The sequence below is a fragment of the Anomaloglossus baeobatrachus genome, chromosome 3, assembly GCF_048569485.1.
Source record: "Anomaloglossus baeobatrachus isolate aAnoBae1 chromosome 3, aAnoBae1.hap1, whole genome shotgun sequence".
NCBI classification, from domain to species: domain Eukaryota; kingdom Metazoa; phylum Chordata; class Amphibia; order Anura; family Aromobatidae; genus Anomaloglossus; species Anomaloglossus baeobatrachus.
The window spans coordinates 670015022-670038447 of record NC_134355.1 but is presented as its reverse complement, the minus strand read 5'-3'; the positions used below and the strand labels follow the sequence as shown (position 1 = coordinate 670038447).

The 23426-nt window shown below is 45.7% G+C and overlaps 1 protein-coding gene across 1 annotated transcript in view; it reads left to right on the top strand.

The window, feature by feature from the left end:
• The window catches only part of PKHD1 (PKHD1 ciliary IPT domain containing fibrocystin/polyductin), an 832619-nt gene that overhangs the window by 446907 nt on the left and 362286 nt on the right, over positions 1-23426 (top strand). The window contains exon 36 of the mRNA XM_075341622.1: positions 3523-3735. Coding sequence (XP_075197737.1) covers positions 3523-3735 — 213 coding nt within the window. The remainder of the gene's footprint in view (positions 1-3522; positions 3736-23426) is intronic.

The following is a 23426-nucleotide window of genomic DNA, read 5'->3' as shown; positions in this document are numbered from 1 at the left end:
GGGGTCAACACCAGGCTGCATAACACCGTCTCCGGAAGCCTAGTTAACGGTAGCGGTGGTGCCCACATTTACCACAACCCGTGGGTGGCGTCACGAACTTACACCTTTAAACTCCACGGCCTCGACCGTGAACCTCCCCACCGAAATCCCTACATGTAGCGCCAACTCCCTTTCAGAGCGACGTGACCCCCGGGTCCGGGAGGAGATCGAGCCACCCACCGACGAGCACGGACCCGAGCGGCTCGGCAGCCGGCCGAGCCCCGGGGCGGTACAGTAACATATTTGCACGGGTGACGGAGGTATCCCAACTATTGCCATGTCTTCTGATTGGGTCTTACTCATTTGTTGGTAAACTTGGGAACCACCAGTGTGCCAAGTGAAAAGAGGTGGTGAAGGAGAAGGACGTTGACCATGTACACCAGTCTCCAGGATAAAGTTTAATGGAGCTGTCACGGGGTCCTTCTCCGATATCACACAACCAACAGAGCGAGAGATGAGTGAAGAATCCAGCAAAACAGAAGGTCCATAAAATAATCCACCACACGGTAAAGTAGTCCAGTAATGGCATAAATGTCCAGGTCTCTCTGGGGAGCCTCAGCTTCTCCCACAAAGGATGAATCTTCCTGCTTCTCTCTTCTACTTCTCAGACAGACTGACTAATCCCCCAGGTAAACAATAGGATAAACAGTTGCACACCAGTCACAATGTATAGGGGAATAATGAAAAGCAGAACTGCTATGGGAATACTAGACTGAAAAATACAATGAACTATCTGAAAAAAGTGAAAAACATGAAAATGGAATGTGCATAACTGCTATGAATAATAGGAATGAGAGATGTTTAGCCATTGTTTTGATCAATGCAAAGGAGCCCCAAAACCAAACGCCAAGGTAATCTCTGTTTTTGGGCTCCCTAACCTATGTGTAACCTCACCTGCAGTTAAAAACTTGCTCTGTATGGGAAGCAAAGAACCAAGCTATATATGTGAAAAAAGACAAATGGCTATGAGTGGGGCAGGGTTCTCAGACAGAAAATGCATACTAAATAAAAAATGGACATCTGGAACACCTATGGTGTGAACAAGGTGCAAGACTCAAAAATATACAACTAAACAAGTCTTGCACCTTGTTCACACCATAGGTGTTCCAGACGTCCATTATTATTATTATAGTAGTTATATTCTTGTACATAGGGGGCAGTATTATAGTAGTTATATTCTTGTATATAGGGGCAGTATTATAGTAGTTATATTCTTGTACATAGGGGCAGTATTATAGTAGTTATATTCTTGTATATAGGGGCAGTATTATAGTAGTTATATTCTTGTACATAGGGGTAGTATTATCGTAGTTATATTCTTGTACATAGGGGTAGTATTATAGTAGTTATATTCTTGTACATAGGAGCAGTATTATAGTAGTTATATTCTTGTACATAGGGGCAGTATTATAGTAGTTATATTCTTGTACATAGGGGCAGTATTATAGTAGGTATATTCTTGTACATAGGGGCAGTATTATAGTAGGTATATTCTTGTACATAGGAGCAGTATTATAGTAGTTATATTCTTGTACATAGGGGCAATATTATAGTAGTTATATTCTTGTACATAGGGGCAGTATTATAGTAGGTATATTCTTGTACATAGGGGCAGTATTATAGTAGTTATATTCTTGTACATAGGAGCAGTATTATAGTAGTTATATTCTTGTACATAGGGGCAGTATTATAGTAGTTATATTCTTGTACATAGGGGTAGTATTATCGTAGTTATATTCTTGTACATAGGGGTAGTATTATAGTAGTTATATTCTTGTACATAGGGGCAGTATTATAGTAGTTATATTCTTGTACATAGGGGCAGTATTATAGTAGGTATATTCTTGTACATAGGGGCAGTATTATAGTAGGTATATTCTTGTACATAGGAGCAGTATTATAGTAGTTATATTCTTGTACATAGGGGCAGTATTATAGTAGTTATATTCTTGTACATAGGGGCAGTATTATAGTAGTTATATTCTTGTACATAGGGGCAGTATTATAGTAGGTATATTCTTGTACATAGGGGCAGTATTATAGTAGTTATATTCTTGTACATAGGAGCAGTATTATAGTAGTTATATTCTTGTACATAGGGGCAGTATTATAGTAGGTATATTCTTGTACATAGGAGCAGTATTATAGTAGTTATATTCTTGTACATAGGGGGCAGTATTATAGTAGTTATATTCTTGTATATAGGGGGCAGTATTATAGTAGTTATATTGTTGTATATAGGGGTCAGTATTATAGTAGTTATATTCTTGTACATAGGGGCAGTTTTATAGTAGTTATATTCTTGTACATAGGAGCAGTATTATAGTAGTTATATTCTTGTACATAGGGGCAGTATTATAGTAGTTATATTCTTGTACATAGGGGCACTATTATAGTAGTTATATTCTTGTACATAGGGGCAGTATTATAGTAGTTATATTCTTGAACATAGGGAGCAGTATTATAGTAGTAATATTCTTGTACATAGGAGCAGTATTATAGTAGTTATATTCTTGTACATAGGGAGCAGTATTATAGTAGTTATATTCTTGTACATAGGGAGCAGTATTATAGTAGTTATATTCTTGTACATAGGGAGCAGTATTATAGTAGTAATATTCTTGTACATAGGAGCAGTATTATAGTAGTTATATTTTTGTACATAGGGAGCAGTATTATAGTAGTAATATTCTTGTACATAGGGGCAGTATTATAGTAGTTATATACTTGTACATAGGGGCAGTATTATAGTAGTTATATTCTTGTACATAGGGAGCAGTATTATAGTAGTTATATTCCTGTACATAGGGGGCAGTATTATAGTAGTTATATTCTTGTACATAGGGGGCAGTATTATAGTAGTTATATTCTTGTACATAGGGGGCAGTATTATAGCAGTTGGGGTCTTGTACATAGGGGGCAGTATTATAGTAGTTATATTCTTGTACATAGTGGTCAGTATTATAGTAGTTATATTCTTGTACATAGGGGCAGTATTATAGTAGTTATATTCTTGTACATAGGGAGCAGTATTATAGTAGTAATATTCTTGTACATAGGGAGCAGTATTATAGTAGTTATATTCTTGTACATAGGGAGCAGTATTATAGTAGTTATATTCTTGTACATAGGGGCAGTATTATAGTAGTTATATTCTTGTACACAGGGGCAGTATTATAGTAGTTATATTCTTGTACATAGGGGCAGTATTATAGTAGTTATATTCTTGTACATAGGAGCAGTATTATAGTAGTTATATTCTTGTACATAGGGAGCAGGCATATTGTAATTAAAATTAAAATCTTGTTTTTGGTTCGGTAATAATTCCATCTTATTATGACAATTCTAGTTTTTCCTTACATCTGTATATTCATCTTCACCACGAGATACAGAAGTGAATGAAATCAGACTTTTATTCCCCATGTTCTTTCTTAATTAGGTAAGAATTATACTCATTGTTTTTCCATGATTTTATTTTTCCAGGTGGTAAAATAATCTTCATAGGATCGGGATTCGTTGATCTCCGCGCTCATTATATACTGATTTCAGACGGTGGGGAGCTGCAAGTGGGCACAATCTCTGAACCATTTACAGGAAAAGCAAACATCACACTGTACGGAAGCTCATACACCGCTCCGATACATCCATACGGGGTTAAGTTTCTCAGTGTCCAGAATGCATCTATTTCTATACACGGTGAGTCTGTAAAGTCTACGTTACCTATTCCTGCGATTGTCAGAGTCATTTATTATTATAGTTTGTGTTCACGTCCTTTAGTTATACATAGGCTGAAGCTTCTTTTTTGGGGGAGGGGTCAGTTTCCTTTTTGAGCTTTGCTGTGTAGACTTTGACAGTACGAGCAGAGTCATCTCAGCTGAGTCACTTTATCTTTTTGATTGCTTCAATATTTTATTTCCAAGTTATTTATCTGAGGACCAAAAGTAGTCATTCATAGCATTCATCAAAGGAGGTTTGAGAGAAGTCTTTGACTTTACGAAAAGCTGCATGGGTGAAATGAAAGCCCGAGCCTGCTTTCACCTTCCCGACCAGGCAAATCTTTACCATTCTGACTGTGACGGGGTCCTTCTCCCATATTACACAATCAGCAGAGCGAGAGATGAGTGAGCAATCCAAAGTTACTTTATTCCATGTGTAGCGCCCCTGAGCCACTCAGGGCACTACAGGGAACTGCGTCCTCTTGGGGATGCAGGACCTACCCCCTGGGACCTGGAGTACCAGTGCCGATACCACCAAAGCACAACCAAAATCCTAGTTCTCCACTCCACACCGGGCATAGAGGGTTAACCATGTAAGGGGATGGTCGCCATGGAGAGGAACGAGTCCCCGGGATTAGCCAGTCTGGTGGGAGGGGTCATCAGTCAGTCTACTCTAGAGTAGTGTGGCACACCACACAGAAGAGGTGTGCGGACGTGCCTGGGCTGGGTCCGTGCAACGGTGACCCCGGGGGCATGGGAGAGAGGTCGCCAGGTCGAGTACAGGAGATACCGCTGGGAACGGAGCACGCACGGGGCACAGGGCCCTAGATCAGGCGCCAGTTCTACACGGCTTGATAAATACCTGCCCGGTGAGGACACCTTCATGGACGTCACCGAACCAAATAATCCGGGGGCATCAGCAGTAAACTAGGATCGGGATTCGCTCACTTACCTCCCTGCAGGGTCCGCACTGCCTGCCATACGGAGAAAGATACTGTACCCCACAAGGGACAGTTGGGGTCCAACCAAAAGCTCCACGCTACGGGGACTCAATCTACAGAGAGTGCTGGGGACAGATTAACCTGGGTCACTATATTGGCACTGGTCCTCATAGGACCTGAACCAGCAACCCCTGGGTCCACAGTGAGTAGAGACTGTTAACGACAACCTGGTATGGTCTCCATTATTGATTCATTACCTGTGCTGGGCCTACCATCACAGCTGCCACTACCACCAACCCTGGGAGTACCTACGTTAAGCAGTGGCGGTTCTCCATCCCTAACTGCAACCCGCAGATGGCGTCACATGACAAAAACTCTTGGATCATGTTTCACCAATCTCCCCTGTAAATACCCCCCATTAACAAAAGGGGCCCAGAGCACGGGACTGGGCAACGGCCACCAGAGTGACATTCTCATTTGTTACCACCCGGGACCGATCACTCCCTTCACTGGGCGCGACACATGCAACCCAGAAGGTTCATAAAAATAATCCACTATACAGAGGGTAAAATAGTCCATTAACACAAATATAGAACAGTAAGCAATGAATGTCCAGGTCTCTCCGGGGAGCCGCAGCTTCTCCCACAGAGGATAAATCAGTCACAATCCTCCTACAGTCCTTTTCCAGGCAAACAAGGGTTTCTCAACGGCTCTCTGGGGTGCTGCCTGTAGCTACAGCTTCTCCCTCAGAGGATGAATCTTCTTCCTGCTTCTCTTGTAGTTCCCAGCCAGACTGAATAACCCACAGGTAAACAGAGCTTGGGTGGATTACAGACCCCCTCACCCAGACCTAGGGACAGAAGTACTGCAAGGGGATATAACCTGACTTAGCAGGACAAACAATATATCAAATAGATAGACCACCACACCCAAACATAAACCCATACAAAATGGTGCATGACCCACAATACCATACCATCACACTGGCCAATGTCACTTTATGATGTAATAACTCGGGAATGCTTCAATGGACCCTGGTTATTCTGAGATTGTTTTTTCATGACATATTGTACATCATGTTAGTGATACATTTAGGACAATATTTTTTTTATTGATTTGTGAAAATATTGAAATTTTGGCAAATAATTTGAAAATTTCTCAATTTTCAAACTTATTATTTTTATGCCCTTAAACCAGACAGTTACATCACAAAAAATAGTTAATAAATCAAATTTCCCACATGTCTACTTTACATCAGTGCAATTTACTAAATCATGTTTTTTTGTTAGAAAGTTAAAAGGGTTCAAAGTTCATGAGCAATTTCTCATTTTTTCAAACAAAAATTTACAAAACAATTTTTTTAGGGTCCACATCACATTTGAAGGTACTTGGAAAGGCCCAGGTGACCGAAAATACCCAAAAGTGACACCATTTTTAAAATCTGCACCCCTCACACTGCTCAAAAACACATTCAAAAAGTTTATTACCCCCTTATGTGCTTCACAGGAACTAAAGCAATGTGTAAGGAAAAAATGAAAATTTTAATTTTTCCTATAAAAATGTTACTTTAGCTCTAAATTCTGCATTCTCACAAGGATAATAAGGGAAAATGCTCCAGACAATTTGTTGCGCAATTTCCTCCGAGTACGCAAATGCCCCATATGTGGTAGAACACTACTGTTTGGGCGCACGGCAGGGCTCGGAAGGGAACGAGCGCTTTTTGACTTTTGAATGCAAAATTATCTAAAATCATTAGCAGATGCCACATCGCATTTACAGAGCCCCTGATGTGCCTAAACAGTGGAAACCCCCACAAGTGACCCTTTTTTGGAAAGTACACCTCTAACCGAATATATCTAGATATCTGGTGAACACCTTGAACCCCCGGGTGCTTTACAAAATTTTATAACGATGAGTCAGGAAAATAAAAATTGTATTTTTCCCACAAAAATTATTCTTTTAGCCCCAAGGTTTGCATTTTCCCAAGGGTAACAGGAGATAGTGGATCATACAATTTGGTCTGGAGTACGCTGTGGTGGAAAACGTATTTGCTGTCCTGGTGGTGTCTGCTTGGGAGTTCGGTATCACAGGAGGAAGAAAAATAATGGCAGGTGAGATCCTTTCCCTCACTATCAGTGTTGGCGGCAAGGACACCGTATGACTCCTCGGCTGAATACCGTCTTTGGGACAAGCGGGAAATTTTAATTTACATGTGTGGTTTTTGTGTGTAAAATACATTTTATTCAGGTGTGTGATGTAAACTTTTTTTAAACAGAATAGAAAAAAGAGAAAAAAAGAAGAGAAGAATCTAGAAAGAAAGATTAAAAAAAAAAACAAAAAAAAAAACCGGATGCTGGTCAGTGATGTGCGTCACTGATTAGTGGCTGCAGGACAAACATATGTGACGCCCTGGACTAGTCAGGTCGTACCAGGTAGTCACACACAACACCACCCCCCCGATTAGGTGACATCAGTCAAACTAAAAACCTTGTCACCACCCTCCAGGTTTGATGTCCACACCAGGGGGGCAGAGCCGAGGAGTTCACAGGCCTGCAGGCGGGAAAACACGACACAAGAGTCTAGAGGAGGTGGAGAGCAGTCAAGTTCACTCACGGGCAGTCCTGTGTCCAGGCCTGCCAAGAGACTACCAGGTGGCTGGGTCGGAGCCCAGTCGCCATTGGCAAGGAGTCAGACTGTGGTGGCCGCCTGCAGGAGCTGGGATTACAGCCGGTGGAACCGTAGGACCGGGGTCGAGCGGTGGCCCGCCGGTAACGAACCGAGGAACCGATTGGAAACCGGAGCACCAGGAGGGGTACTCAGACCCGGACAAAGCCCTGAACCGACAGGGCCGAGTCAAATCAACTGATTGCGGACTGGACTTAAGGACCTATCCCACACAAGTCCCGTTAGAAGACAACCGCCCAACCATACAGGGCAAAGCCACCGCCAGGGCATAGAGACCCAAAGGGCCAGCGTCTGCGGGCAAACGGGCTCCTACAGCATATACAAGTCGGGGAGCGGACTACCGGTGTCCACGCATAGGAGTCAAACATTTACACACAGAGGTGCAGGAGAAAGGCGGAAACCACCAACCTATACCGGGAGAAGCTGCAGCCGGCTGCGGGCTCCATTCATCACTCCGTTTGGTTTACCAGAGACTCCAGTGTGTTGTGTCAGAGTGAGTACACCAGTGCCTTCGGGCCGCGCCACACCGCACCAGCGTCCAGCACGCACTACCCGCTCCCCCGCCTTAGCACCCCTCCTCCGGGCCCCCGGGACCATCATTCCCCTACCCACGGAGGGGTCAACACCAAGCTGTGTAACACCGTCCCCGGGAAGCCTAGTTAACGGCAGCGATGGTGTCCATCTATTCACCACAACCCGTGGGTGGCGTCACGAACTTACATCCAAAACCAAACCACCGCGGCCCCGGCCATGGAACTCCTCACCCAAGTCCCCGCGTGTAGCGCCAACCCCCTTGCAGAGCGATGTGACCCCCGGGTCCGTGAGAGGCTCGAGCCACCACCCGCAATACGAGCATGGATCCGAGTGGCTCGGCGGTCGCAGCCGAGCTCACGGGGTGGTACATATATAGAGGGGGTGCACAAGGAAAAAGATGCCAAAAAAATTAGCGAACAAGTACTGATCAGCGCTCGGCAGCAGAAGGGGTTAGGGAGAAGGGGGAAAGAATTATCGGAGTAGTTAAGATGGTGAGATTTGGAGCCTGAAAGTCAAAATATCAAAGCATTGTTACCCTTTTGCTTGTCAGTGTAACTGATGTACACTTGAACTTTAGGTTTTCATCTGTTGACAGAGCACCAAAAAACTTTTATCGACGTGCTGTTGTCCAGGATGGCTTTGGAAGGTAAAATATTTGCCAGCTATTGCAGGAGTCCTAAAGATTTTCCCCTTTTTTCAGACTTTCAGAGTATATTGGTTCTTGAACGTTTGTTACACTCAAGAATTTTCTATATTTCTACATAAATTTGACCTAAAACTACATTAGTCCTAAAAGTGGATAAAGAGAACAAATTAGAACAAGTGAGTCAAAAATATTACTCTTTGTCATTAAAAGTGAGGACATTTATCCAGTATCACATGTTTATGAGAACCTTTTGGATTTGCACATCATTCCAATGTGAAGTTGGAGTTTGGTGTTTTCAAACAATTGGGTGACATTCAGGTGTGAGTGGGCGACCTGTTTTATGTAGAGAACAGCAATCTATCAAAGTCTGATCTCCACAACACATTTGTGGAATGTTTCATGGCACAAACAAAAGATATAGTGTATGAGGACCTCAGAAGAAGAGCTTTTAGTGATCAACAGGCTGGAAAAAAGTTACACAACAATCTCTAAAAAGTTTTTGACTCCATCAATTCACAAATAGTCAGATTTGCTGCAAATGTTGTAAATTCCAAACCATTATTATTCTCCATAAATAATGATCACTCCAAGAACAAGGCATATAATACCCTGCAAAGTCACAAAGGAATCCAAGGATAATAGCTAAGCAACTAAAGGCCTCACTCACATTAGCTACTGTTCACGAGTCCTTCATCAGTAGTAAGACACTCAACAATAATGGTGAGCAATACAGGATTGTAAGTAGAAAGACATTGCTCTCTGAAAGAAGATTGCTGCATGTCTCCTAATCCTAGAGGTTTGCATACTTTTGCTACTCACATATATGTAATATTTGGTCATTTTCCACTGATCCACAGATAGATTTTCTGCAACTGTAAATTCCTGACCATTATTACCCTCCACAAATAAAGATCACTACAAGAACAAAGCATATAATAGTCTGCAGAGCCACAAAGGAACCCAAGGATAGTGTCTAAGCAACTAAAGGCCTCACATTTGCTTATGAGTCCTTCATCAGTAGTAGGACACTCAAGAACAATGGTGAGCAATGCAGGATTAGAAGAAATAAGGCATTGCTCTCTCAATAGGAGATTGCCTCATGTCTCCTAATCCTAGAGGTTTGTATACTTTTGCTACACACACATATGTGATATTGGATCATTTTCCACAGATAGATTTACTGTAAATGAAAATTCCTGACCATTTTTAACCTTCGCAAATTATGATCAATCCAAGAAAAAAGGCCTATAATAGCCCACAATGTCACAAAGGAACCAAAGGATAATGTCAAAGCAACTAAAGGCCTCACAGTAGCTAATGTTCTTCATCAGTAATAGGAAACTAAACAACAATGTTGAGTAATGGATGATTGTAAGAAGAAAGGCATTGCTCTCTGAAAGAAGATTGCTGCATGTCTCCTAATCCTAGAGGTTTGCATACTTTTGCTACTCACATATATGTGATATTTGGTCATTTTCCACCGATCCACAGATAGATTTTCTGCAACTGTAAATTCCAAGACCATTTTTGCCCTCCAGAAATAATGTTCACTCCAAGAACAAGGTGCATAATAGTCTGCAATGTGTCAAAGGAACCCAAGGATGATGTCTAAGCAACAAAAGGCCTCACATTTGCTTTTGTTCTTGAGTCCTTCATCAGTAGTAGGACACTCAACAATAAGGTTGAGCAATGGAGGATTGTAAGGAGTAAGACATTGGTCTCCAAAATGAAGATTGCTACACGTCTTCATTTTACTTTTGCTGATATCTTTCACTTATTTGATTTAATAATACTGGTGTTAATATCTGATGGAGTTTTAGGTCAAATTTAGGCTGTAATATGCAAAAAATCAGGTCCTGAAGGAGTTAATCATCTCTTTAGCCCCATGTCCTCTATGGAAATCACAGGAGGTGAGTACTTCACAGACGTTACTGGTTTCCAGCTTCTCTGGAATTCCTCTCAATTTGAGAAATTTGTAGCAGCCCTCCCTGAGTCTGATTTCGATTACCACACCTACGCAAACACGGCGCGTTACCATTATCAGGAGAATTGCGGATCTTTAAACAATAGATTACGCTAAGAGATACCAGATTCCGGCAGGACCGTGCCCGAGGAACAAAGGGATAATTTGCCATATGAGCCTGTTAAAAAAAAAAAAAAAAAATCCATTTTTCTTTTTAGTCTCGGACCCCGCTGTATGGATACAATTAGGGATCATTGAAAACACTTGCGTCGTCCACACTTTACACTAAGTCTAAAGAGCGCGGGACCGAGCGGATCACATCAAACGCCGCCGCTTCTCATTTTGGACTAGTCAGGACCGCGACATTGGAACAAATTGCCGAGCATGGTTTTTTTTTTACTTTATTTTTTTATCATCCCGATCGTTAAACAAACAAATTCTCGGAACACAGTGCACATTTTATTAATTTTTTGGGAAAGTTTGGAAACAGTCCGCCGCCGCCACGCTCGATTTGCGAGACGTGTCAGCTGTCTCTTTTCATATGTTAATGGAAAAGCAAAATTCCAAGAATGGTTCTCGGGTGGTCGTGGAGCTTTGGGAAATTTTATTTTATTTTTTTCTCTTTGCCTACGGGGTAAGTGCCAATCAGAGCGCGCCGCCCGTAAAGCGGCTGCCGGTCAGGTGTCACTTCCAGGCAGCGTTAGTTTTGCGGGATGAGGATGGGGAATAGCTGACAGTTTAATCACGGGCCCCTGACTCCGGGATGGAGGACGGACGGGTTATTGATTTATATGGGAAAGAAATTTATCACTGTCTCGGATTCCGAGCTCCTCGTGTTTCCCTCCACGATAAGTGACAGGAGAACGCGGCCCGATGGTCATGTATCAATAGCAATTTCCAAAGTCTCACGCGGGAGGGTTATATAATCCCTAAATATTACTGACAGGGGGAAAATAGTGTATAGGGAAATGTCAGATCCTATAGTGTGAATAGCCAACATGGCCTCCAAGAAGAGGAGCCGCTCAGCCTTCATCATTTGTGATACAATACAGCAAAACTCGGCATTCTGCATCTGCTAAGCGAACAAAACGCTTCCCTAGACCACCAGGAATATTACATTATCTGCTCTAGGTCACCAGGGACGATAATATCCCTGGTGTCCTAAAGCAGATAATGATAATTAATAACAATAATAATAATAATAATAATAATAATAATAATGATAATTAATAATTACTTAATACTTAATTTAATATAATTAATGATGAATGTTACTATTACTATTAATAATAATAATAATAATAATAATAATAATAATTAATAATTAATTAATACTTAATTTAATATGAATAATAATTAATTAATTATTATTATTAATAATAATGATAATTAATCAATACTTAATTTAATATAATTAATAATTAATGATTATTATTATTATTATTATTATTATTAATAATAATCATCATTATCAGCTCTAGGACACCAGGGATATTATTATCTCCCCTAGGACACCAGGGATGTTACATTATCTGCTCTAGACCACCAGGGATGTTACCTTATCTGCTCTACGACACCAGGGATGTTACATTAGCTGCTCTAGGACACCAGGGATGTTAACACCATCTGCTCTAGGACACCAGGGATGTTGTCATTATCTGATCTAGGACACCAGGGATGTATCTGCTCTAGGACACCAGGGATGTTATCATTATCTGCTCTAGGACACCAGGGATGTTGTCATTATCTGCTCTAGGACACCAGGGATATAATCATTATCTGCTCTAGGACACCAGGAATGTAATCATTATCTGCTCTAGGACACCAGGGATGTAATCATTATCTGCTCTAGGACACCAGGAATGTAATCATTATCTGCTCTAGGACACCAGGGATGTAATCATTATCTGCTCTAGGACACCAGGGATGTTATCATTATCTGCTCTAGACCACCAGGGATGTTATCATTATCTGCTCTAGGACACCAGGGATGATATCATTATCTGCTCTAGGACACCAGGGATGTTATCATTATCTGTTCTAGGAGATGTTGTCATTTTCTGCTCTAGGACACCAGGGATGTAATTATTATCTGCTCTAGGACACCAGAGATGATATCATTATCTGCTCTAGGACACCAGGGATGTTACATTATCTGTTCTAGGATGGGATGTTATCATTATCTGCTCTAGGACACCAGGGATGTAATCATTATCTGCTCTAGGACACCAGGGATGATATCATTATCTGCTCTAGGACACCAGGGATGTTATCATTATCTGCTCTAGGACAACGGGGATGTTATCATTATCTGCTCTAGGACACCAGGGATGTTATCATTATCTGCACTAGGACACCAGGGATGATATCATTATCTGCTCTAGACCACCAGGGATGTTATCATTATCTGTTCTAGGAGATGTTGTCATTATCTGCTCTAGGACACCAGGGATGTTATCATTATCTGCTCCAGGACACCAGGGATGTAATTATTATCTGCTCTAGGACACCAGTGATGATATCATTATCTGCTCTAGGACACCAGGGATGTAATCATGATCTGCTCTAGGACACTAGGGATGTTATTATCTGCTCTAGACCACCAGGGATGTTATCATTATCTGCTCTAGACCACCAGGGATGTTATCATTATCTGTTCTAGGAGATGTTGTCATTATCAGCTCTAGGACACCAGGGATATTATCATTATCTGCTCTAGGACGCCAGGGATGTTGTCATTATCTGCTCTAGGACACCAGTGATGTTACATTATCTGCTCTAGACCACCAGGGATGTTATCATTATCTGTTCTAGGAGATGTTGTCATTATCTGCTCTAGGACACCAGGGATGTTGTTATTATCTGCTCTAAGACACCAGGGATGTTACATTATCTGCTCTAGGACACCAGGGATGTTATCATTATCTGCTCTAGGACACCAGGGATGTTGTTATTATCAGCTCTAGGACACCAGGGATGTTATCATTATCTGCTCTAGGACACAGGGATGTTGTTATTATCTGCTCTAGAACACCAGGGATGTTATCATTATCTGCTCTAGGACACCAGGGATGTTATCATTATCTGCTCTTGGACACCAGGGATGTTATCATTATCTGCGCTAGGACACCAGGGATGTTATCATTTTCTGCCCTAGGACACCAGGGATGTTATCATTATCTGCGCTAGGACACCAGGGATGTTATCATTTTCTGCCCTAGGACACCAGGGATGTTATCATTTTCTGCCCTAGGACACCAGGGATGTAATCATTATCTGCTCTAGGACACCAGGGATGTTATCATTATCTGCTCTAGGACACCAGTGATGTTACATTATCTGCTCTAGACCACCAGGGATGTTATCATTATCTGTTCTAGGAGATGTTGTCATTATCTGCTCTAGGACACCAGGGATGTTATTATCTGCTCTAGACCACCAGGGATGTTATCATTATCTGCTCTAGGACACCAGTGATGTTACATTATCTGCTCTAGGACACCAGGGATGTTATCATTATCTGTTCTAGGAGATGTTGTCATTATCTGCTCTAGGACACCAGGGATGTCGTTATTATCTGCTCTAGACCACCAGGGATGTTATCATTATCTGCTCTAGGACACCAGTGATGTTACATTATCTGCTCTAGGACACCAAGGATGTTATCATTATCTGCTCTAGGACACCAGGGATGTTATCATTATCTGGTCTAGGACACAAGGGATGTTATCATTATCTGCTCTAGGACACCAGTGATGTTACATTTTCTGCTCTAGACCACCAGGGATGTTATCATTATCTGTTCTAGGAGATGTTGTCATTATCTCCTCTAGGACACCAGGGATGTTGGTATTATCTGCTCTAGGACACCAGGGATGTTATTATTATCTGCTCTAGGACACCAGCGATGATATCATTATCTGCTCTAGGACACCAGGGATGTTATCATTATCTGCTCTAGGACACCAGGGATGTTGTTATTATCTGCTCTAGGACACCAGGGATGTTATCACTATCTGCTCTAGGACACCAGGGATGTTATCATTATCTGCTCTAGGACACCAGGGATGATATCATTATCTGCTCTAGGACACCAGGGATGATATCATTATCTGCTCTAGACCACCAGGGATGTTATCATTATCTGTTCTAGGAGATGTTGTCATTATCTGCTCTAGGACACCAGGGATGTTATCATTATCTGCTCTATGGCACCAGGGATGTTGTCATTATCTGCTCTAGGACACCAGGGATGATATCATTATCTGCTCTAGGACACCAGGGATGTTATCATTATCTGCTCCAGGACACCAGGGATGTTATCATTATCTGCTCTAAGACACCAGGGATGTTATCATTATCTGCTCTAGGACACCAGTGATGTTATCATTATCTGCTCTAGGATACCATGGATGTTATCATTATCTGCTCTAGGACATTAGGGGTGTTATCATTATCTGCTCTAGAACACCAGGGATGTTATCATTATCTGCTCTAGGATACCAGGGATGTTATCATTATCTGCTCTAGGATACCAGGGATGTTATCATTATCTGCTCTAAGACATTAGGGATGTTATCATTATCTGCTCTAGGACACCAGGGATGTTACATTATCTGCTCTAGGATACCAGGGATGTTATCATTATCTGCTCTAGGACATTAGGGATGTTACATTATCTGCTCTAGGATACCAGGGATGTTACATTATCTGCTCTAGGATACCAGGGATGTTATCATTATCTGCTCTAGGACATTAGGGATGTTATCATTATCTGCTCTAGTACACCAGGGATGTTTTCATTATCTGCTCTAGGACACCAGGGATGATATCATTATCTGCTCTAGGACACCAGGGATGTTATCATTATCTACTCTAGGACACCAATGATGTTATCATTATCTGCTCTAGGACACCAGGGATGTTACATTATCTGCTCTAGGACACCAGGGATGTTACATTATCTGCTCTAGGACACCAGGGATGTTATCATTATCTGCTCTAGGACATCAGGGATGTTATCTGCTCTCGGACATCAGGGATGTTACATTATCTGCTCTAGGACATTAGGGGTGTTATCATTATCTGCTCTAGGACACCAGGGATGTTATCATTATCTGCTCTAGGACACCAGGGATGTTATCATTATCTGCCCTAGGACATTAGGGATGTTATCATTATCTGCTCTAGGACATTAGGGATGTTATCATTATCTGCTCTAGTACACCAGGGATGTTTTCATTATCTGCTCTAGGACACCAGGGATGATATCATTATCTCCTCTAGGACACCAGGGATGTTATCATTATCTGCTCTAGGACACCAATGATGTTATCATTATCTGCTCTAGGACACCAGGGATGTTATCATTATCTGCTCTAGGACACCAGGGATGTTACATTATCTGCTCTAGGACACCAGGGATGTTATCATTATCTGCTCTAGGACATCAGAGATGTTATCTGCTCTAGGACATCAGGGATGTTACATTAACTGCTCTAGGACACCAGGGATGTTATCATAAACTCTTTAACTTCTCTCTGACACTAGGGATGTTTAAATTAATATATTCAGCCTTTAGACCATTGAGGATATTATCATTAACCATTCTAGCCCACCAGGGATACTACTATTACTTCCTTAACCATCCTAGACCACAAGGGATGTTAAAATATATTACTTCATGCTCTAGACCACCAAGGATGTTATTATCTTCTTAACTATGTTAGTGTATCAAGGATGTTATCATTACACCTTTAACTGCCCTAGATCACTAGGAATCTTATCATTAATTCCTTAATCTCCCTAGACCACCAGGGATGTTATAATATATTTATTGACTTTCTAGGCCACTGAGGATTTTATTATTAAACCCTTAACTACCCTAGACCACTAGGAATAACATAATTCATTCCTTAACCGCCCTAGACCACCAGGGATCATTAACTCCTTAACTGCTCTAGGACACCAGGGATGTTGTAATAAATACATTCACTCTTTAGACCATTGAGGAGGTTATCACTTCTTAACTACTCTAGACAACTAGGGATATAACTATGACGCCCTGGACTAGCCAGGTAGTCACAGACAGGCCCTTGCACAAACACCGGTCCCCCTAAAAAGGTAACAGCAGCCAACCTAAAACTTTGGTCACCTCCCTCAGAGCTTAATAGACACACCAGGGGGGTGGAGCCAGGTGGTTGGCCACACCCACCGAGGAGTTCAGAGGGCCTGAGGCAGGAAGTCCCGTCAGTAGTCAAGTCAAGTTGAGTAGTCAGGAGAGATGAGTTTAGGAGGTGAAAGAGAGAGGAGTAACGTCTGTCGGGGGTCTGGGTCGTAGCCTGGACACCCTTTGGCCAAGAGGCAGACGGTGGCTGCCGCCTGCAGGAGTCGGGAAGACGGCCTGGTGGAACCGTAAAGGACCGGGACAGGGTAGTGGCCCGCCGGTACCGAACCGGGGAACCGACTGGAAACCGGAGCACCAGGAGGGGTACTCAGACCCTGAAACGAGGTCCCGAATCTACCGGACTAAGTTAATTCACTGACTGAGGTCTGGACTTTAGGTCCTTTCTTAACCAAGTCCCGACTGAAGACAACAGCCCACAGAGGGGGATAGAAAGCCACTGCACAGTCAGAGAGATCCCACGGGCCAGCGTCTGCGGGCAAACGGGCTTTCCCGACACACACACAGCTGGGGAGCGGACTCCCGTCGCTGAAGCGCAGGCAGTCCACAGCAACAAAAGAAGGTGCAGGAGAAAGGCGGGGACCACCAAACCGGGTGGGGGACCAGACGCATCCGGCTGCGGGCACCGGCCACCATCTTTTTGGTTTACCAGAGACTCCGGTGTATCTGTCAGAGTGAGTACAACTGTGCCCTCGAGCCGCGCACCGCTCCGCATCACACCAATCCGCCCGCACCCTCACAACTGGGCCCCGGGACCATCACCCCCTACCCACGGAGAGGTCAACACCTGGCTGCGCAACACCATCCCCGGGGGCCTAGTAAACAGCAGCGGTGGTATCTACATGGGTGGTGTCACGAATTTAACTCAAACCACGGCCCCGGCCGTAAACCTACCTACCAACCCCCTATGTAGCGCCAGCATCCTTTCAGAGTGACGTGACCCCGGGTCCGGAGGCGCTCGAGCCACCCACCAACGAGCCCAGATCCGAGCAGCTCGGCAGCAGCATAACCATTACATTACATTACATAACCATTAATTCATTAACCTCCCTAGACCACCAGGGATGTTATAATATATTTATTTACTCTGTAGACCATTGAAGTTCTTATCATTAAACCCTTAACAGCTCTAAACTACCAAGGATGTTATCATTATTTCCTTAACCACAATAGTCCATCAAGCATGTTGTCATTAAACCCTTAACTGCCCTAGACCACTAGGAATCTTACCATTAATTCTTAAACCTCCCTAGACCACCAGGAATGTAATAATATAGCTATTTACTCTGAAGACCTCCATGGATGTTATCACTAAACTGCTCTAGACCACCGGGGATTTCATTATTTGTTCCTCTACTACCCTACCCCACCACGGATTGTTATCTTCAAGAGAACAACATGTATGATATCATTGACTCCCTAATTTCCCTAGCCCACCAGGGATAGTATGACTAACCCATTATCTTTCTGAGATGACCAGGTATGCTATTATTAATTCCATCACTGCTTTAATCCTCCAGGGATACTTTGATTTAAACCCTTAGCACATCTGTTGGCGTAGGGCAGTCACAGTGTTAAATTATACTATCCCTGATGAGCTAGGGTAAAATAAATGAATGATTGATTGCCTAGACCGCCATGAATGTTATAGTTTCTTCCTCACCACCATAGCCCACAAGGTATATTACTCTTTCCTAGATTACAAGTATGCTGTCATTGTCGCGGGCGGGGAGGACGCCGCCGCTGCTGGTCGCTCGCTAGCGCTCGGGTCTGGTACTGCTGCGGCTGCTGCTGCTCGGTGGCTCAAGCGGTGGGCCGGATCCGGGGACTCGAGCGGCGCTCCTCGCCCGTGAGTGAAAGGGGTGGTTGGTTTGGGGGATTTAGTCCGTGACGCCACCCACGGGTTGTGGTGAAGTTGGGCACCACCGCTGCTGGTGACGGGAATCCCGGGAGCGATGGTAGGGAGCAGCTGGGATGTTGTTTCCCCCCTCCGTGGGTAGGGGTCGGTGGTCCCGGGGCCCAGTGGTGTGACGGGGAGGCAGGGTTGGGGAGCTGCAGGGTTGCAGGGACAACGCGGCGCGGTGTCGGATGGCACTGGTGTACTCACTCAGCAAGAGATGCACAAAGTCATCGGTAAACCAAACGGCTGGATGGACGGGTCCCGCAGCCGGCTGCAGTGTCACTCCCCGGACAGGTGATGGCTGCTGTCTTTCCCTGCACCTTGATGTACTTGATTGACTACGATGGATCCCCAATGGTAGTCCGCTCCCCGGTGTATGGGTGCCGGAGAAGCCCATTTGCCCGCAGGCACTGGCCCTTGGGTCTCTAGCCTTAGGCGGTAGCTGTATACCCTCACGGTGTGGGCGGTTGCCTTGTATCGTGTCTATGGCTGTTAGGAAACCATTGGGGTTCCGGTCACACTCGGATTTGACTATTGTTGGCGGCTCCAAGCCTGGTCGGGGTCCGATGGCCCTGCCTGTGTGTGCTGGCTTCACTTCGCTCCCCGGTCGGTACCGGCGGGCCAACGCCCGACCCCGGTCCTACTGTTCCGCGTTGCTTCACCACTCCTGCAGACGGCCACCACCGTCTGCCAACCTTGCTGTCAGTGCCTGGGCCACAAACCTAGACACCCTTCACTTGACTCCTCTCACTTTCACCTCCAAACTCTAACTGACACTTTTCCCACTTCCAGACCTGTGAACTCCTTGGTGGTGGGGCCAACCGCTTGGCTCCGCCCCACCTGGTGTGGACATCAGACCCTGGAGAGAGGCAACAAGGATTTTATGTTTGGCTAATGTTACTGTCTAATGGGGGTGGGGGTGTTTGTGTGTTACCTGTGACGACCTGGCTAGTCCAGGGCGCCACATTCCCCCTTGGTGAAATGCAGACCGTCCGCGGGCTGTCCGTCCATCACCGGTTTTATTTTTTTCAAAAACTGTAAAAACATAAATAACACGTAAACATTTCAAACATAAGCATTTTTGTTAGGACACTTGAACGTTGCACATATAAAACACATTTTTAATAATAACGGACGGATGTCTTCCGCTCTCCCACCCAAGCAACCTAGCCCTGATGCTGCCCCTAAGAAGTGGGCAGCACCCCTGAACCCCAGTCCAGGTTCAGGCTGCCCGAGCGGGAACGGGTATGTTTACTCGCACCCGGCTGTCACTTCAGGGGACCCCACGTCCAGGGGGACCCCTGACCCCCAGAGGATGGCCACCGGTCCTGGTGGTGACCGGGCCCCAGCCTGCTCTGCTGCAGGCCCTTCCTCCAATCTGCCTCTCCGGAGGCGGCAACGGTTTCCATCCCACAAAACTATTTACAAGCCCACCAGATCGTGGGTGGACTGCCAGTTCTCGGCCATGTTCATGAGTAGTTCCTCATGTGGGTAGTAAAACACACAGAGTCCCTCCGGGGACAACTTGCCGGCAACGGCCGGGATAATCATGTAGACAATCAGATAATCTTTCGGTTAATTTTGATTCATTTGAACTGCTGAGGGTCCCAACGGGGACAACTGCTCTTTTCCTCATCTTTACACAGCAATCCCACGGCACAGCTGCCGTTGCTGCCGCTCCCGGTGTGGAGCACTTTCTGCTTGCTCCGGTTCAGGCGATGTGGGGGATGGGCCCAGACAGAGTCCCTCCGTGCCGGCTACGACCAGTACCTTCGATAATGAGGGACCCCGCTGTGACGTGGCCTGCTCTGCCTCCTGGCAGCTGCATCCCCGCCGTGCCTCAGCCGAGGCCCGGGGTCTGAGAGCAGTTGACGGGACTTGCGGTGCTGGCCTCTGGTCGAGGATCGCCTCCGCTGCGGCCGGGCAGACTGCCGGGGCCGTCGTCATCTCCGTCGCAGTCGGGATGGAAGCCAGGACGGGTGCCAGGGCGGTGACAAAGGTAAGGCCCAGGGGTCGCAGGTCTGGGCCCTCCCCCTTAGACGCTGCGGGCTCCGCTACCGGTGACAGGGGTAACGGGTCGGTCGGGGCGTTGGCCGCGGGCATGGGCAGTGTGGGAGGTAGCGTGGTGGATGGCAGCAGGCCGGGCCCCTCAGCCATATCGACCGATCCCTCGGGGACATAGGGGTGTGGGTCGCTTACCCGCTCCTCTGAGACCACCTCCACTTCGGATGCCCAAACGGTTGCGGCCAGGCCCTTCATCTCCGACGTCCACTTCAACAGCATGAAGTGGACTTGGGCCTGGAGCTCCTGGCACATCGGAGAAGACGCTCGAGCGGGAGATTTTCCAAGATGGCGGTGCTTCAAAATTTTCGGTCGGACACCGCCGGCGGAGATCACAAGGCGCACTTCTACTGGTAAGTAGATGGGTTCAATCCTGTTCGTGACGCCAAGTTGTCGCGGGCGGGGAGGACGCCGCCGCTGCTGCTGGTCGCTCACTAACGCTCGGGTCTGACACTGCTGGGGCTGCTGCTCGGTGGCTCGAGCGGTGGGCCGGATCCGGGGACTCAAGCGGCGCTCCTCGCCCGTGAGTGAAAGGGGTGGTTGGTTTGGGGGATTTAGTCCGTGACGCCACCCACGGGTTGTGGTGAAGATGGCCACCACCGCTGCTGGTGACGGGGATCCCGGGAGCGATGGTAGGGAGCAGCTGGAATGTTGTTTCCCCCCTCTGTGGGTAGGGGTCGGTGGTCCCGGGGCCCGGTGGTGTGACGGGGAGGCAGGGTTGGGGAGGTGCAGGGTTGCAGGGACAGCGCGGCGCGGTGCCGGATGGCACAGGTGTACTCACTCAGCAAGAGATGCACAAAGTCCTCGGTAAACCAAACGGCTGGGTGGACGGGTCCCGCAGCCGGCTGCAGTGTCACTCCCCGGACAGGGTACCCTCCATGCCCCAGGACCTTTAGTACCACAGTACCCTCCATACCCCAGGACCCTTCTACCACAGTACCCTCCATACACCAGGACCCTCCATGCCCCAGGACCTTTAGTACCACAGTACCCTCCATACCCCAGGACCCTTGTACCACAGTACCCTCCATACCCCAGGACCCTTTGTACCTTAGTATCTGGGGTATGGAGGGTTCTGCCGTACAAAGGGTCCTGGGGCAAGGAGGATACTGTGGTTAAAAGGGTATCGTGATGTGAAATGTATAGGGGTATGAAAGGTACTGGTATATAAAAGAGGACTAGGGAATGGCGGGTACTGTGGTACAAAGGGTCCTGGGATATGGAGGCTACTGGGGTACAATGGAATGGTAGTGTGGCAGAAAAGGCACTGGGTTATGAAGAGTTCTAGATAATAAAGGACTATGGGGCTGCATTATAAAACATGGAGGACTATGGGGCTGCATTATAATGTATGGAGGCCTATGGGTGTGTATTAAACAGTATGTGGGCTGTATAATAAAATATGAAGGTCTATGGGGTGCATTATTATTATTATTATTTATTTTTATAGCGCCATTTATTCCATGGCGCTTTACAAGTGAAAGAGGGTATACGTACAACAAAACAGACTGGTATAGGAGGAGAGAGGACCCTGCCCGCGAGGGCTCACAGTCTACAGGAGGAGTGAGGACCCTGCCCGCGAGGGCTCACAGTCTACAGGAGGAGAGAGGACCCTGCCCGCGTGGGCTCACAGTCTACAGGAGGAGTGAGGACCCTGCCCGCGAGTTCTCACAGTTTACAGGGAATGGGTGATGGTACAATAGGTGAGGACAGAGCTGGTTGCGCAGGGTTGTACTGGACTGAGGGCTATTGTAGGTTTTAGGCTTGTTGGAAGAGGTGGGTCTTCAGGTTCCTCTTGAAGCTTTCCACGGTAGGTGAGAGTCTGATGTGCTGGGGTAGAGCGTTCCAGAGTATGGGTGAGGCACGGGAGAAATCTTGTACGCGATTGTGGGAAGAGGAGATAAGAGAGGAGTAGAGAAGGAGATCTTGTGAGGATCTGAGGTTGCGTGCAGGTAAGTACCGGGAGACTAGGTCACAGATGTAAGGAGGAGACAGGCTGTGGATGGCTTTGTATGTCATGGTTAATGTTTTGAACTGGAGTCGTTGGGTGATGGGAAGCCAGTGAAGGGATTGGCAGAGTGGCGAGGCTGGGGAGTAGCGAGGGGAGAGGTGGATTAAGCGGGCCGCAGAGTTTAGGATGGATTGGAGGGGTGCAAGAGTGTTGGAAGGGAGGCCAGAGAGCAGGAGGTTGCAGTAGTCGAGGCGGGAGATGATGAGGGCATGCACTAACGTTTTTGCTGATTCTTGGTTAAGGAAAGCATGGATCCGGGAGATATTTTTGAGTTGTAGTCTGGATGAGGTGAAGAGGGCTTGGATGTGTGGCTTGAAGGATAGAGCAGAGTCGAGGGTCACTCCAAGGCAACGAGCTTGTGAGACTGGGGAGAGTGAGCAGCCATCGAGTTTGATGGAAAGGCTTGTTGGAGGAGATGAGTGAGGAGGAGGAAAGACAATGAGCTCTGTTTTGTCCATGTTAAGCTTTAGGAATCGCGCAGAGAAGAAGGATGAAATAGCGGACAGACATTGTGGGATTCTGGTTAGTAGAGAGGTAAAGTCAGGTCCAGAGAGGTAGATCTGTGTGTCATCAGCATAGAGATGATACTGGAAGCCGTGGGACTCTATGAGCTGTCCCAGGCCGAATATGGAGCACTATGGGGGCTCCATTATAATATATGGAGACCTATGGGGTGCATTGTAATATATGAAGGGTTATATGGGATCCATTATACTATTTGGAAGGCTATGTGGGCGCCATTACAG